At 43.1% G+C, this 14,588-nt stretch overlaps 1 protein-coding gene across 2 annotated transcripts in view; it reads right to left on the reverse strand.

Moving 5' to 3' along the window:
• Positions 1-6,409: 6,409 nt before the first annotated feature.
• The window catches only part of ABHD3 (abhydrolase domain containing 3, phospholipase), a 98,560-nt gene continuing 90,381 nt past the window's right edge, over positions 6,410-14,588 (reverse strand). For both annotated transcript variants that reach the window (XM_089678365.1, XM_089678359.1), the window contains 2 exons: positions 13,895-14,060; positions 6,410-7,396 (listed from right to left, as the gene is read on the reverse strand). In XM_089678365.1, coding sequence (XP_089534491.1) covers positions 7,218-7,396; positions 13,895-14,060 — 345 coding nt within the window. In that variant the 3' untranslated portion in view covers positions 6,410-7,217. The remainder of the gene's footprint in view (positions 7,397-13,894; positions 14,061-14,588) is intronic.

A 14,588-nucleotide genomic window follows, 5' to 3' on the forward strand; every position in this document is an offset into this window, starting at 1 on the left:
TGTCTGACCTACAAGTGCCTCTTTAATGTAAATGTAAGCAAGATGACTGAATGATCAAAAGCAATGTCAAACTGGCCAAAACACTCAATTTCAGTGGGGGTTGAATAATTTTGGCCACAACTGTATATATATAATATATTTAAACCTATTCATTACTTTTTTATATTGTAATTGTATGTATACCACATCCGCAAACATAACATTCCTCTCAGCAGAATAATGACAGCTGGGTAAGACTGGCAGGCCAGCTCATCCAGACCACTGAAGTACTTAACTTATTTCTTCCATGGTTTCACCACCACATTTGGGGAAATGGACTGGGAGTGACAATAGAGAAGCCACCACTTGCAAAACTTTCAACATGAAAATTTTCAAAAGAAACACAGGGCTGAGAATTCTCTAACAATGTCCAAATGATTAGGTCCCTGAGTGGCCAATTTCCAAGCACCAAGGGTCTCATGTAGGAGAAAGGGGAGTGAGTCACATTCTCCTTCACACCTAAAAGTACCAGATAGGTCTTGGGGGTCAGGAGGTCTGGCTTGAGGGGCCCCACTTCTGTCCCCCTCCCCTTCTTTTTTTCTTTCTCTTTCTAAGTTCCCCTTCTCTAATTTTTAATTTTCTTTTATTAATTTTTTTTTTTTGCATGGATGCTAAAGAGGAAGCCACGGTGTCTCTCTCGACTGAACCTAAATTGGGATGTAAGGCAAAACACTTTGTAATACAGGAAGCGTTAGTTGGTAGTCCGGTATCCTGTTGGGATAATACCTGCATTGTTCTTCCATAGCATGCTTTTGTGTAGTTTTGGCTTATCCAGTGTACTTGGGTATCTCTAAACACTGTGCATTACACCCTTGGAAAGTAATTGTTTCATTCGACAGATCCTCCTGTCAGAAGTGTTTTTTTTTCTGTTTTTATGTCCTTTCGCTGGGACAGGGGGCTCACGATTTGGTTTGCGGGTGAGTCCACCCTTTTATATTTATATATTTATATATTTATATATGCTACTGCTTGTATTTGTGTACTAAAAAAAATGTTTTTGAATAAAAATTATTGGAAAAGAATAAATTAAAGCTGATAATTTTTATCACCAAAAAAAGGAACAGAGGAGCAAAGGAAAGGTAAGGTATGTAGCTGTTTAAAATGAAACTGTTCTTTTGCCCTGCATAGGTATAACACAGGTTTGGTTTTAGTATTAATAGTTAAAGAACCACGTCATCTATATTTATGACAGTTGTTTTACAAAGACCATATTTTCTAGGTCCTAAATGACAATTATTTATTTCACAGAATTTTGGAAATCTTGAGTCATTATTATGTCTTTCTCAAATTTGCTGTGTTATTTGATCTCCTTTACTTATCACAAGTTCAGTAATGTGCTCAAGGACTCGTCGCTTTAGCTGTTGGATGGAATTATCATTAAAGCAACTAGGTACATCTATGACAATCACTGAACTACAGTTCATAAAAGAATATATCACCATATCCTCTTTGAAATTGTGTTGATTAATAAACAATTTTGTTGTCTGCTTGACATGCTTTACCATGTCAGTAAGGGAGTGATTCCTTTGCTGGGGGTGGTAATCACATCTGAACAGATCCTCTGGGAACAGCTTAACAAGCAAGCTCCTCACATCTTTTGTAGCCTGCTTGTTCATGTATCTTCATTATATATCTCATCATACAGTATTATGAAATAAGATGAAACTATGCATCTGATAAATAATTGTAATATGTTAATAGATTGTTAATCTTTTCTTTAAGCTTTCTAAAATACCCGTAAGCTTGGTATCGAAACTCCAAAACAAAAATAATATATTACAGCTTACCCGTCTTTACATGGGGTAGTTGCATTAGTTTTTTTGGGGGGGATTATTTTCACCTGGTTAACCTGCGAACACCCTGTTTTAAGGTGGCTATAATCACTCACTCCACAATATCTGTTGTAAGTTATCACCTAGGCAGGGAAGCCCATGTTGGGACCCTTGGGTAGTACAAAATTGGAATCCAATTGCCTGAAAGAAGCGGCAGCTAAGAGGTAGACTCTCTGAGCACATTCCACATTAAAACAGTGGTAAGAAATATTCCTGGTATGTTTCCCAGGGAGCAGGACATAAGGAAGAAAGGACAAAATTCTGTGGAGATGGAAGGAAAAGACCACCTTAGAAAGAAAAGAGGTTTTAGGCTGCAAGACAACCTTGTTGAGGAAGGGCTCCTAACAGAAGGCTGCTAATTAACTCAGAGACCCTCCATGTAGAAGGGATAGTAACAAGAAAGTCCACCTTGCAAGTGAGGTCAGACAAAAGAAATATTATTAATAGGTTCAAAAGTTGGTTATTGAAGTGGTGAGAGAACCAGAATAAGGTTCCAAGGAGACACAGGGGAACATATAAGGGAAAAGATGTGTACAACACCTTGAACCAAGGCCTTAACCAGGGAGTGAGAGGCCAAAGGTCTCTGAAACAAAACAATAGCATGTGCGTCAATACATCTAATTTAACCCAGTACTCCCTGTTCCAATCCATGACCACCAGAAGGTTGGTTGCCGTCACCCAAAAAGGATGTGAAATTTCAATGGCATCCTGGGCATGAATGTTTAAAAGGCTTCACCCCTGTACTTACCGCAAAAGCTCTGCAGGCAAGATTAAAAGGGTCAAACCCCACCATGGCTTTGCCCTCCACGATGGACATACACCCTCAGAGGTTGTCAGGGACAGGGCTCTTCTGCTGACAGACCACAAACCTGGAATTGTAAAGCACCCTGCGGCTCACTCCACAAGTGTGCACCTCCAGGATACAATGCTTTCCAGCAACATTACAGGCTGGCATCACTTCTTCAACTCTGTGGTGTGCAGTTCCCCAAGACTCGGCTGAGGAGTCAACCGAGATGCAGAGGGAGTCACAGTGGCTAAAGTGCAGCCAGAGGGCTTGACAGAAGGATCATCAGCGAGAAAAAAACCTTCATGTGAAAGAGGTGAACTTCTCTTAGTGGAGAGAAGAGATCCATCACCTAAGGACATTAGCAAAAAAAAACAGAGGCTAGCTGAGAGTAGGAGGGATTGTCTATTGGGATTACCGCCATCCACGACCTCTTTGTTTCCCGCTCCCTCAACCTCCTAGCGATCACGGAAACCTGGATCCAGCCCACTGACTCTACCTCCCCTGCTGCACTCTCCTACGGAGGTCTCACCTGGACCCACTCACCCAGACCTAACGGTCGTAAAGGTGGTGGGGTTGGTCTGCTCCTGTCACCGCAGAGCACCTTCCGAGTCCTCCCAAACCCCCCCTCCCTATCCTTCTCCTCCTTCGAGGCCCACTGCGTCCGACTATTCTCCCCAACCCCCCTGAAGATTGCTGTGATATACCGGCCTCCTGGATCCATACCCTGCTTCCTGGATGACTTCTCCTCCTGGCTACCCTTCTTCCTCTCCTCCGAGCTACCCACCATCATCCTTGGGGATTTCAACATCCCTGTCAACCTCGACAACCTGGACACAGCCCGTCTCCTCCACTTAACCTCCTCCTTTACACTTGCACAGTGCATACAATCCACCACCCACTCCGACGGTAATATCCTTGATCTCGTCTTCTCCAACCGCTGCGCTCCCCACAACCTCACTAACACCCTCTTCCCTCTCTCTGACCACAACCTGATCACCTTCTCTATCTCCTCGTCCTCCAACGCCTACCCCTCCAAATGTCACACTACTACCAGCCGTAACCTCCGCAACCTTAACCCTGCCTCCCTCCACTCTGCAGCTGATCAACTCCATGACAGCATCCTCCCCCTGTCCTGCCCTGACTTGGCTATGACTGCCTACAACAACGCGCTCTCAACAGCCCTTGACTCACTAGCACCTTTAACCACACGCAGTATCAGACCCCGACCGCTCCAGCCCTGGCAGACTGATCACACCAAAACCCTCAAACGACACAGTCGTGCCCTGGAGCGACTATGGCGCAAAACCAAATCCCAACAAGCCTTCACCCGCTACAAATCTGCCTTCCACACCTACACCTCCTCCCTCCATGCTGCCAAACAGGCCTACTTCTTGACCCTCATCAAGGCCCTCTCCTCCAATCCTCGCCGACTCTTCTCCGCCTTCAACCCTCTACTCTCTCCACCCCCACCTCCACCCAGCACCTCACTCACTGCCCTTGAGATTGCCAATCACTTCAAAAACAAGATTGACACCATTCGCAAGGACATTGCCGCAACTCACACACCCTCTTAACCCGTCCCCTCTCACACAGCTACCCCCTTATCCCCCCTCCCCCTCGACATAACCTGCAGGGACTTCGTCGCTGCTCAAACTCTCTCCAACCCCCTTCACCCTCACTCAGCTACCCCCTCATCACCCCTCTCCCACGGCCCCACCACTGCTCTGACCTCCTCTTCCACCCCACCCTACATTCCTCATACTGAAGCTCCCCCAACACTCCGCACCTTTGACCTTACTACCATCGAGGAAGTCTCCAAGATCCTCTCTGATGCCCGCTTCACCACCTGCCCCCTCGACCCTATCCCCTCACAACTCCTACGACCTCCTTCCCCCTCCATCCTACGCTCCCTCACCCACATCTTCAATCTCTCCCTCTCCTCCGGCACTTTCCCCTCCCCTCTGAAACATGCACACATCACCCCCATACTTAAAAAGCCCTCCCTGGACCCCAATGACCCGAACAACCTCAGACCCATCTCCCTGCTCCCATTTACATCTAAACTCCTCAAGCGCCTAGTCTACACCCGCCTATGCTCTCACCTCAACGACAACAACCTCCTCGATCCCCTACAGTCTGGCTTCCGTTCCCTACACTCCACCGAAACTGCCTTACTCAAACTCTCCAATGACCTGCTAACCGCCAAAGCTAATGGCCACTATTCAGTGCTCCTACTCCTTGACCTCTCTGCGGCCTTCGACACAGTCGACCACCCCCTCCTCCTCAAAAAACTACACTCCCTCGGCCTCAGAGATTCTGCTCTCTCCTGGCTCTCATCCTACCTGTCACAACGCTCTTTCAGCGTTACCTATAATGCTACCACCTCCCCCTCACTCCCCCTCTCTGTTGGGGTCCCTCAAGGCTCTGTCCTCGGGCCCCTTCTCTTCTCCATCTATACCTCCTCCCTTGGCCAACTCATACACTCTCACGGCTTCAACTACCACCTCTATGCCGACGACACACAAATCTATCTCTCAACCCCCCACCTCACCCCCCTGGTCTCAGCCCGAATCACACACCTACTGAGCGACATATCAGACTGGATGTCGTTCCACTTCCTTAAATTGAACCTCTCCAAAACCGAGTTTCTTGTCTTCCCCCCAGCCCGGACACCACCCCCCATTGACTTCTCCGTCACATCCAACAACGCTACCATCAAACCCGCCCTGCAGGCCAGAGTACTTGGTGTAATTCTGGACTCCAACCTATCTTTTCAACCCCAAGTCCAATCTTTAACAAACTCGTGCAGACTCCACCTCCGCAACATCGCCAAAATACGCACGTTCCTAACCCCAGAAACCACTAAACAGCTCATCCACTCCCTCATCATATCACGACTTGACTACTGCAACTCCCTCCTCACTGGCCTGCCTCGCCGCTGGCTATCCCCGCTTCAGTCGATCATGAATATGGCTGCCAGACTCATTCACCTTTTCTGTCTCCGCCACCCCCCTCTGCCAATCCCTCCACTGGCTTCCGATTGCGCAATGGATCAAATTCAAAATCCTAACGCTGACGTACAAAGCTGTCCACCATACTGCCCCGAACTACATCACTGTCCTAATATCCAAGTACCGCCCAGCACGCACACTCCGCTCCTCACAAGACCTCCTTCTCTCTAGTTCCCTGGTCTCCTCCTCCCATGCCTGCCTCCAGGACTTCTCCAGGGTGTCACCCATCCTCTGGAACTCCCTGCCCCAACCCATCAGATTATCACCTACTCTCCTCTCCTTTAGGCGCACCCTGAAAACCCATCTCTTCAGGGAAGCCTACCCCACCCCCTGCTAACTTGCCGACCTCCTCCACTCTTCCTACCACTCCATCCCCCACAGCTATCTCCTCCTGTGCCACCATCCCCTCCCTCATAGATTGTAAGCTCGAAAGAGCAGTGCCCTCGATCCCCTCATGTTTTGAATTGTACTGGTATTGTTCTGTCACATGTTCTGTCCCCCTTTGTAATGTACAGCGCTGAGCGAACTATTGGCGCTTTATAAATACTGTATAATAATAATAATATACCTGCAGTCTTCTTTTTTGCCAGTGTCTAATTACCTGAAGGCAGGTGCACAGAACTCATTGTAAATGTACTATAAAGTTCCTGTGTTCCTTTTTTTGTTCTGTTTAGAAATTTTTTACCCTAATATTGACTATCATGCTTATAGAATAACATCACTCTGGACACAGCAGCAGGCAGATTAAAATTACACTGTTTATTTGAAGAAGATAAACTAAAAAATATACACTTCAAAATGCATTTGAAATCAGCCAGTTATAAAATAAATATGCAAAAAAGAACATGGCTTAGAACATAAAATAAGTTATACATTGCATGTCTTCCAGGCTATATGCAATAAGTTAATAGAGTCAGTCTAATACTGCTACAATCCATGCTTTCCTTCATTCTGTAGTATACCTTTGTGCAGGTTACATTATCTATTCATATATGCTGTTTTACATTTGCTTTGTACAATGCCTTCATGAGCATGCATTATGTTAACACAAATCAGGATCTGCTAATCCGTCAAACTGTATTACGGTAATGCTTGCAACTCTAGGCAGAGAAACTGGTCTCTATGAAAACCCTGAGGAATGTGTATTTGTGTACATTATGGTTCTGGTTAAGTGCAATTCAGTATATGCAGAGCTTAAATATACTTAAGGTCATTCTTGGTAACACTTAAAAATTTAAATACAAAATGCTAACATTCCTGTATGCAAATTTTTGCTACAAAATGTGTATATATAACTGCTATATATATATATATTTATATATATTTAAATATTTGCTAGTTTTGAATACGAGAGAATTCAATCCTGTTTTGCTGGCTTGCCTGCTTGTTATATTTGGCTCTTAACCCTTGTACTTCTTTAGAGGTATAGTTTCATAAGTCATTAGCATCTAGAGGGTTAACTTGTGCATACGCTGTAATGACTTTATTAGAGCCTGCCACTGTATAAGAACAAGTAGTAGACAACAAAAACAGCATCATCTCAAGAAGCTACATGCTTGAAATTTCATTGCCATGCTCAAAAATTGCTTGGACAAACTGCTTGAAAATACGATCCATGTAAGTTTGCTGTCTTGGCCAAATGCCTTCCAGGAATCCAATGTGGCCTCCATAGGCAGTAAGTACCAGAGCAACGTTTGGATTTTGTTTGGCACTTTCCACTGGTATTGCTAAAGTGAAGAAAAAATGTAATACATTATTACTAGGTAAGTATATAGTGTTATGTGCTGTTTCTTATGTGATAGTCAAACAATATTTGGCCATACACAGCTCGAAGTACGTCCGATTCCTGTTGAACTGGCCAAAATTTGAGCTGTGGGTGGCCCTATCGCATCACTGAGTCAGACAAAACTTGACTGAAAAATCAACTTAGCCAAGTGGAAAATTGGTGGCCAAACAGTGATGCTGCGACTGATTGAATTTAATAACTGTCAGTGCAGATTCCTCCATCCATGCTATTCAGTGTAGATGAAGGAATCTATTGATTTTTTTTTCTCATTCAGTCAGTGGACTAAATGAGAGAAATCTAGCCATGCATAGCTAGCTTTACTTTCACTTACACTATGTCGCCCAAAGTATGTGGTCAACTGGCCATCACATCTAAATGAGCTTGTTGAACATTCTATTCCAAATGCAAGGGCATTAATATAAGTCCTCCCGCCTCCCTTTTGCAGCTTTCACAGCCTTCATGCTTCTGGAAAGGTTTTCCACAAGATTTTGATGTGCCCTTTCAGCCAAAAAACCATTTGTGAAGGCAGTGATGTTGTTAACATAAATGTCTATGCTGTAGCATTAAGAGTACCCTTTGCAAAAAACACCTAAACTCAGCAATTTGAAGGGGTGCCATATGCTTTTGACTATATATTGTATGGTAATGAACAGGCATGCCTTAAACAAGAGTCAGGAAAGTATGCAAATCCAGTAAGTGAAAGTAAAGCCTTTTCTGCATGTTTTACACTTTCAAATTTCAAAAGTCAGCATGGCAGTCAGCATTTCTAAATGAATATGTCAGCAAAGGCAACCTTCATGCTTTGTTCATGATAGGTTTCCTTTAAGCATAATAACTTTCATGGTTACAGCATGCCATTTCAGATGCGCATGTCATATGTTTATGTTCTAGTATATACAGGTGAAACTCGAAAAATTAGAATATCCTGCAAAAGTTCATTTATTTCAGTAATGCATCTTAAAAGGTGAAACTAATATATGAGATAGACTCATTACATGCAAAGCAAGATAGTTCAAGCCGTGATTTGTCATAATTGTAATGATTATGGCTTACAGCTCATGAAAACCTCAAATCCACAATCTCAGAAAATTAGAATATTGTGAAAAGGAGCAATATTCTCAGCTCAAAGTGTCCCACTCTAATCAGCTAATTAAGCCATAACACCTGCAAAGGGTTCCTGAGCCTTTAAATGGTCTCTCAGTCTAGTTCAGTAGGAATCACAATCATGGGAAAGACTGCTGACCTTACAGTTGTGCAGAAAACCATCATTGACACCCTCCATAAGGAGGGAAAACCTCAAAAGGTAATTGCAAAAGAAGTTGGATGTTCCCAAAGTGCTGTATCAAAGCACATTAATAGAAAGTTATGTGGAAGGGAAAGGTGTGGAAGAAAAAGATGCACAAGCAGCAGGCATGACTGCAGCCTGGAGAGGATTGTCAGGAAAAGGCCATTCAAAAAGTGTTGGGGACTTTCACAAGGAGTGGACTGAGGCTGGAGTCAGTGCATCAAGAGCCACCACACACAGATGGATCCTGGACATGGGCTTCAAATGTCGTATTCCTCTTGTCAAGCCGCTCCTGAACAACAAACAACGTCAGAAGCGTCTTACCTGGGCTAAAGAAAAACAGACCTGGTCTGTTGCTCAGTGGTCCAAAGTCCTCTTTTCTGATGAGAGCAACTTTTGCACCTCATTTGGAAACCAAGGACCCAGAGTATGGAGGAAGAATGGAGAGGCACACACTGCAAGATGCTTGAAGTCCAGTGTGAAGTTTCTACAGTTGCATTACTGAAATAAATGAACTTTTGCACGATATTCTATATTTTCGAGTTTCATCTGTAAACTGCATCTGTATCTTTTGCCAGTATATAAACTGCATTTTAGGTTCTATAGGAAGCAGTAGAGGGAATGTGCAGCATTATTTTCTCCAGGAAAGGTATTTCAACTCTATTTTTGTTTGTACAAAAAGACTGTTAACCGCTGTATGTATTATAGTATAGGTTCAGTGTATTGTACAGTATATTAAAACATGTTTTACAAGCATTTTTTCTTTAGTTTTTACTTTTCCCAAAAAACATTTTCTTACATGTGCTGTGTACAGACAAGTTACCTCTAATGATGTTTACCCTAGGTCTGGATTGCTGCTGTGTAAGTGCTCCTTCACATACAGTTGTGTTCAAAATAATAGCAGTGTGCTGAAAAAAGTGAATAAAGCTCAAAATCCTTCTAATAGCTTTTATTTCCATACACCCAAATGCATTGGGAACACTACACATTCTATTCCAAATCAAAACATGAAGAAAAATATATCAAATTTGTGTTGTTCCTCTAAACAAGTTGAAGAAAAGTGAATATTAGACTGTTCAAAAATAGCAGTGCTTGTATTCTTCTTTACAAACTCAAACATTCACTATATAAACTGAAAAATGTTTGAAGATTTTGCTTTCCTTTGAATCACTGAATTAATATTTAGCTGTATAAGCACTGTTTCTGAGAACTGCTGTACATCTGTGTTGCATGGAGTCAACCAACTTCTGGCACCTGTGAACAGGTATTCCAGCCCAGGATGATTGGACTACATTCCACAGTTTCTTGGTTTTGCCTCAGAAACTGCATTTTTGATGTCACCCCACAAGTTTTCTATTGGATTAAGATCCGGTTATTGGGCTGGCCACTCCATAACATCAATCTTGTTGGTCTGGAACCAAGATGTTGCACGTTTACTGGTGTGTTTGGGGTCGTTGTCTTGTTGGAACACCCATTTTAAGGGCATTTCCTCTTCAGCATAAGGCAGCATGACCTCTTCAAGTATTCTGATGTATTAAAACTGATCCATGATCCCTGGTATGCAATAAATAGGCCCAACACAGTAGTATGAGAAACATCCCCATATCATGATGCTTGCGCAACCATGTTTCACTGTCTTCACAGTGTACTGTGGCTTGAATTCAGTGTTTGGGGGTCGTCTGACAAACTGTCTCCGGCCACTAGACTCAAAAAGAACAATCTTACTTTCATCAGTCCACAGAATGTTGCACCATTTCTCTTTAGGCCAGTCAATGTGCTCTTTGGCAAATTGTAACCTCTTCAGCACGTCTTTTTTTCAACAGTGGGACTTTGCGGGGGCTTCTTGCAGATAGCTTGGCTTCACATAGGCGTCTTCTAATTGTAACAGTACTCACAGGTAACTTTAGACCTTCTTTGATCTTCCTGGAGCTGATTGTTGGCTGAGTCCTTGCCATTTTGGCTATTCTTCTATCCATTCGAATGGTAGTTTTTCGCTTTCTTCCATGTCTTTCGGGTTTTGGTTGCCATTTTAAAGCATTTGCGATCATTTTAGAGTGAGCAGCCTATCATTTTCTGCACTTCTTTATATGTTTTCCCCTCTCCAATCAACTTTTTAATCAAGGTACGCTGTTCTTCTGAACAATGTCTGGAACGACCCATTTTCCTCAGAATTTCAGAGAGAAATGCAACCAGCATGTATAACATTTGCTGCCTTCCTTCCTTAAATAAAGGCAATAATTGCCACCTGTTTTTCAAAGAATGAATGACCTCACTAATAGAACTCCACACTGCTAATATTTTGAACATGCCCCTTTCAATTAGTGATTCAATTACACAGAATCAGCAGCATGCATGTCAGGACTGTTGGGTCTGTTGGATTTCTATTAATCTACTACGCCTGCTAGTAAATTATTTGCCATGTAGAAATATAATTTCTACCAAAAACAGTGATTGATCAGGTTAGTGATGTCTGACTGCTATTATTTTGAACACAACTGTATATGCGGATTGGATGCGGTTTGAACCACATCCAATCCGCATGATGTGAAAAAGCATTGCTTCCTATGGTTCCTGTTCACATACACTATATTCCCAAAAGTATTTGGACAGCCCTCCAAATCAGTGGATTCAGGTGTTCCAATCACCTCCATGGCCACAGGTGTATAAAATCAAGCACCTAGGCATGCAGACTGCTTCTACAAACATTTGTGAAAGAATGGGTCACTCTCAGGAGCTCAGTGAATTCAAGTGTGGTACCGTGATAGGTTGCCACCTGTGCAATAAGTCCATCCGTGAAATTTCCTTGCTACTAAATATTCCACAGTCAACTGTTAGTGGTATTATAAGAAAGTGGAAGAAACTGGGAACAACAGCAACTCAGCCACAAAGTGGTAGGCCACGTAAAATGACAGAGCGGGGTCAAAGCATGTTGAAGCACACAATGCACAGAAGTCGACGACTGTCTGCAGAGTCAATAGCTAAAGACCTCCAAACTTCATGTGGCCTACAGATTTTAACAACAGTGCGTAGAGAATTTCATGGAATGGGTTTCCATGGCCGAGCAGCTGCATCCAAGCCTTACATCACTAAGTGCAATGCAAAACATCGGATGCTTTGGTGTAAAGTACGCTGCCACTGGACTCTAGAGCACTGGAGACGTGTTCTCTGGAGTGACTGGCCATAGAGGGATTACTTTGACTTAGTTGGCCAGCTTAAACATGTATTGCAATATGTGTGAACTAAATATCCTTATTATTTATTGGAAAGTCTGCTGAAAAGGGTATATAGCAGTGTGCAGAGGGCCTTCAGAATTTCTAGTGTTATTATGTGGTTACACCCCTTTAGCACCTGATAGATAAATGCATGTACCAACTATTGGGATTTGAGCACAGGTATATCTTGTTTTTTGTTTCTCTTGAGTGACAAATCACGCTTCTCTGTCTGGCAATCCAATGGATGTGTCTGGGTTTGGCGGTTACCAGGAGAACGGTACTTGCCTGACTGCATTGTGCCAAGTGTAAAGTTTGGTGGAGGGGAATTATGGTGTGGGGTTGCTTTCCAGGGGTTGGGCTTGACCACTTAGTTCCAGTGAAGGGAACTCTTAAGGTGCCAGCATACGGAGACATTTTGGACAATTTCATGCTCCCAACTTTGTGGCCACAGTTTGGGGATGGCCCCTTCCTGTTCCAACATGACTGTACACCACTGCACAAAGCAAGGTCCCTAAAGACATGGATGAGCGAGTTTGGGGTGGAGGAACTTGACTGGTCTGCACAGAGTCCTGACCTCAACCCGATAGAACACCTTTGGGATGAGTTAGAGTGGAGATTGTGAGCCAAGTCTTCTCATCCCATATCAGTGCCTGACCTCACAAATGCGCTTCTGTAAGAATGGTCAAACATTCCCATAGACACACTCCTAAACCTTGTGGACAGCCTTCCCAGAAAAGTTGAAGCTCTTATAGCTGCAAAGGGTGGGCCAGCTCAATATTGAACCCTACGGACTAAGACTGGGATGCCATTAAAGTTCATCTGCGTGTAAAGGCAGGCGTCTCAATACTTCTGGCAACATAATGTATGTCCGGTACACTGGTGGTGCAGATTCATTGCGGTTTGAAAAATAGTCATGTCCGATTTCTAAACAGTGCCTTCAGGTTCAGGTGCGGATTACAGGCTGTTGACTTCTATGGGAACCGTTTCTAAACTGCATATGTGTAAACAGGATAAGATCCTGAGCTAATCCTGTCCTGAACCTAATGTAAACCTGACATGAACCACTATACAACTATTGTATCAATTAGCTGTGAAACATGAGCTTCAATCCGCACCGCACATGTGTGAATCAGCTCTAAGGTAAAATTATAGTTTCATTTATACAGAAAATTACAGCCAGTGCTGTACTTCTGGCTCTGCACACTTGAGTTATGAGAGATGCAGCTTTCATACAGTGAAGGGATCCAGTCATTTGCCCTCCCTTTGCTCTTCCCTTGTCTACTCACAAAACTCCTTGTATAATGTTCACAGAATACAAGATGTTCTGTGAAGGGAGACATGGAAAGGAGGGGCATGTAAACAGCAGGATCTTCCCACATCTATTCACAGAATAGTTTACATTCTGTGAACCGAATAAAAGGCATTTTGCTAATGGACAATGGGAAAGGAAAAGAGGATAAATAACAGGATCCTTTCACTGTATAAGGGGCCACAGCCTTCATACTCACAACACCAAAAGTATAGTGCTGGATAAATTTTTTAGCATGAATTAAAGTATGATTTTTACCCTACACATCAGCAATCTGAACCTAGCACAAGTCAGAAAAAGTTATCTTCCTGCAGTTCCAGTTTAAAATGCCCTTTCATTGTTATAGCTCAAAAAAAGGAACACTAATACAGAATGTATGGGACAGACATGAATGAAATGTGCAGATCGGTTTCCATATAGAGGTGTGTGGTACTGCGGGAAACCATAATGCATAATTGGGGCTTTAAGGCTATGTTTCATGCTACCAATCACGAATCAGATTCTAGTAGTGGTTCTCTCTCTTCCAGCACATTTTGAGCTCCATAAATCACTCATTTTTAAAGGTATGTTGTGTTATCCTATTGCTGTTCATACAGTATGCATTATTTACATATGTTTTCCATATATCCTCACCATGACCAGGAGAAAAGACATCATCCACAGCATTCAGACACAATACTGGTATCTCAATTGATTTCACCCTGTGACAAGGACTAGCATCCTTGTAATAGTGATCATTTGTCGGATAACCAAACATCACTGAGGTAAATCTTGTGTCAAACTCTCTAATAGACTTAGCCTGCAGATAGAACACAGAAAATAGGGAAACAACGTGACGATCAGCATTGTCAGACATTACCAGATCTTCAAGATGATCACCAACACAATAAGTGGTTACCTTAAAGTGGTTGTTAACCCCTTACATGACTGGCCTCAGATGATACACAGAGATGAAAAAAATCTTCCTACATAGGTTGTACCTGTTTATCTGTAGTCTTCTGTTCTCTACATCCATTTGAAGACCAGGATTTATAAGGCTTGTCTGAGAGTTCAGAAAAAAGTAGGCAAAGAGCTGAAATTACACACTGCAGAGCTCAGTGAGGAGAGCTCTGAGAGTTGATTGGAGGGAAGAAACACCCCCCCCCTCCACACAGCTCACAAGAACAGAGCTGAGGCTGTCAATCACAGTCTGTGTGCTGGAGCTCCCTCCCCTGTCACCTTTTTTCTTTTGGTGTCAGGAAAACTTGTCAGAAGTGACTCATGCCGATAGCAGAGGAGTACACACTATAGAAGGATATGCTTTGTTCATATTTCATGTTTGAGGTTT

The sequence above is a fragment of the Staurois parvus genome, unplaced genomic scaffold (genome assembly GCF_062004578.1).
Source record: "Staurois parvus isolate SC_StPar_1 unplaced genomic scaffold, SC_StPar_1.0 ptg000015l, whole genome shotgun sequence".
In the NCBI taxonomy this organism is placed as follows: domain Eukaryota; kingdom Metazoa; phylum Chordata; class Amphibia; order Anura; family Ranidae; genus Staurois; species Staurois parvus.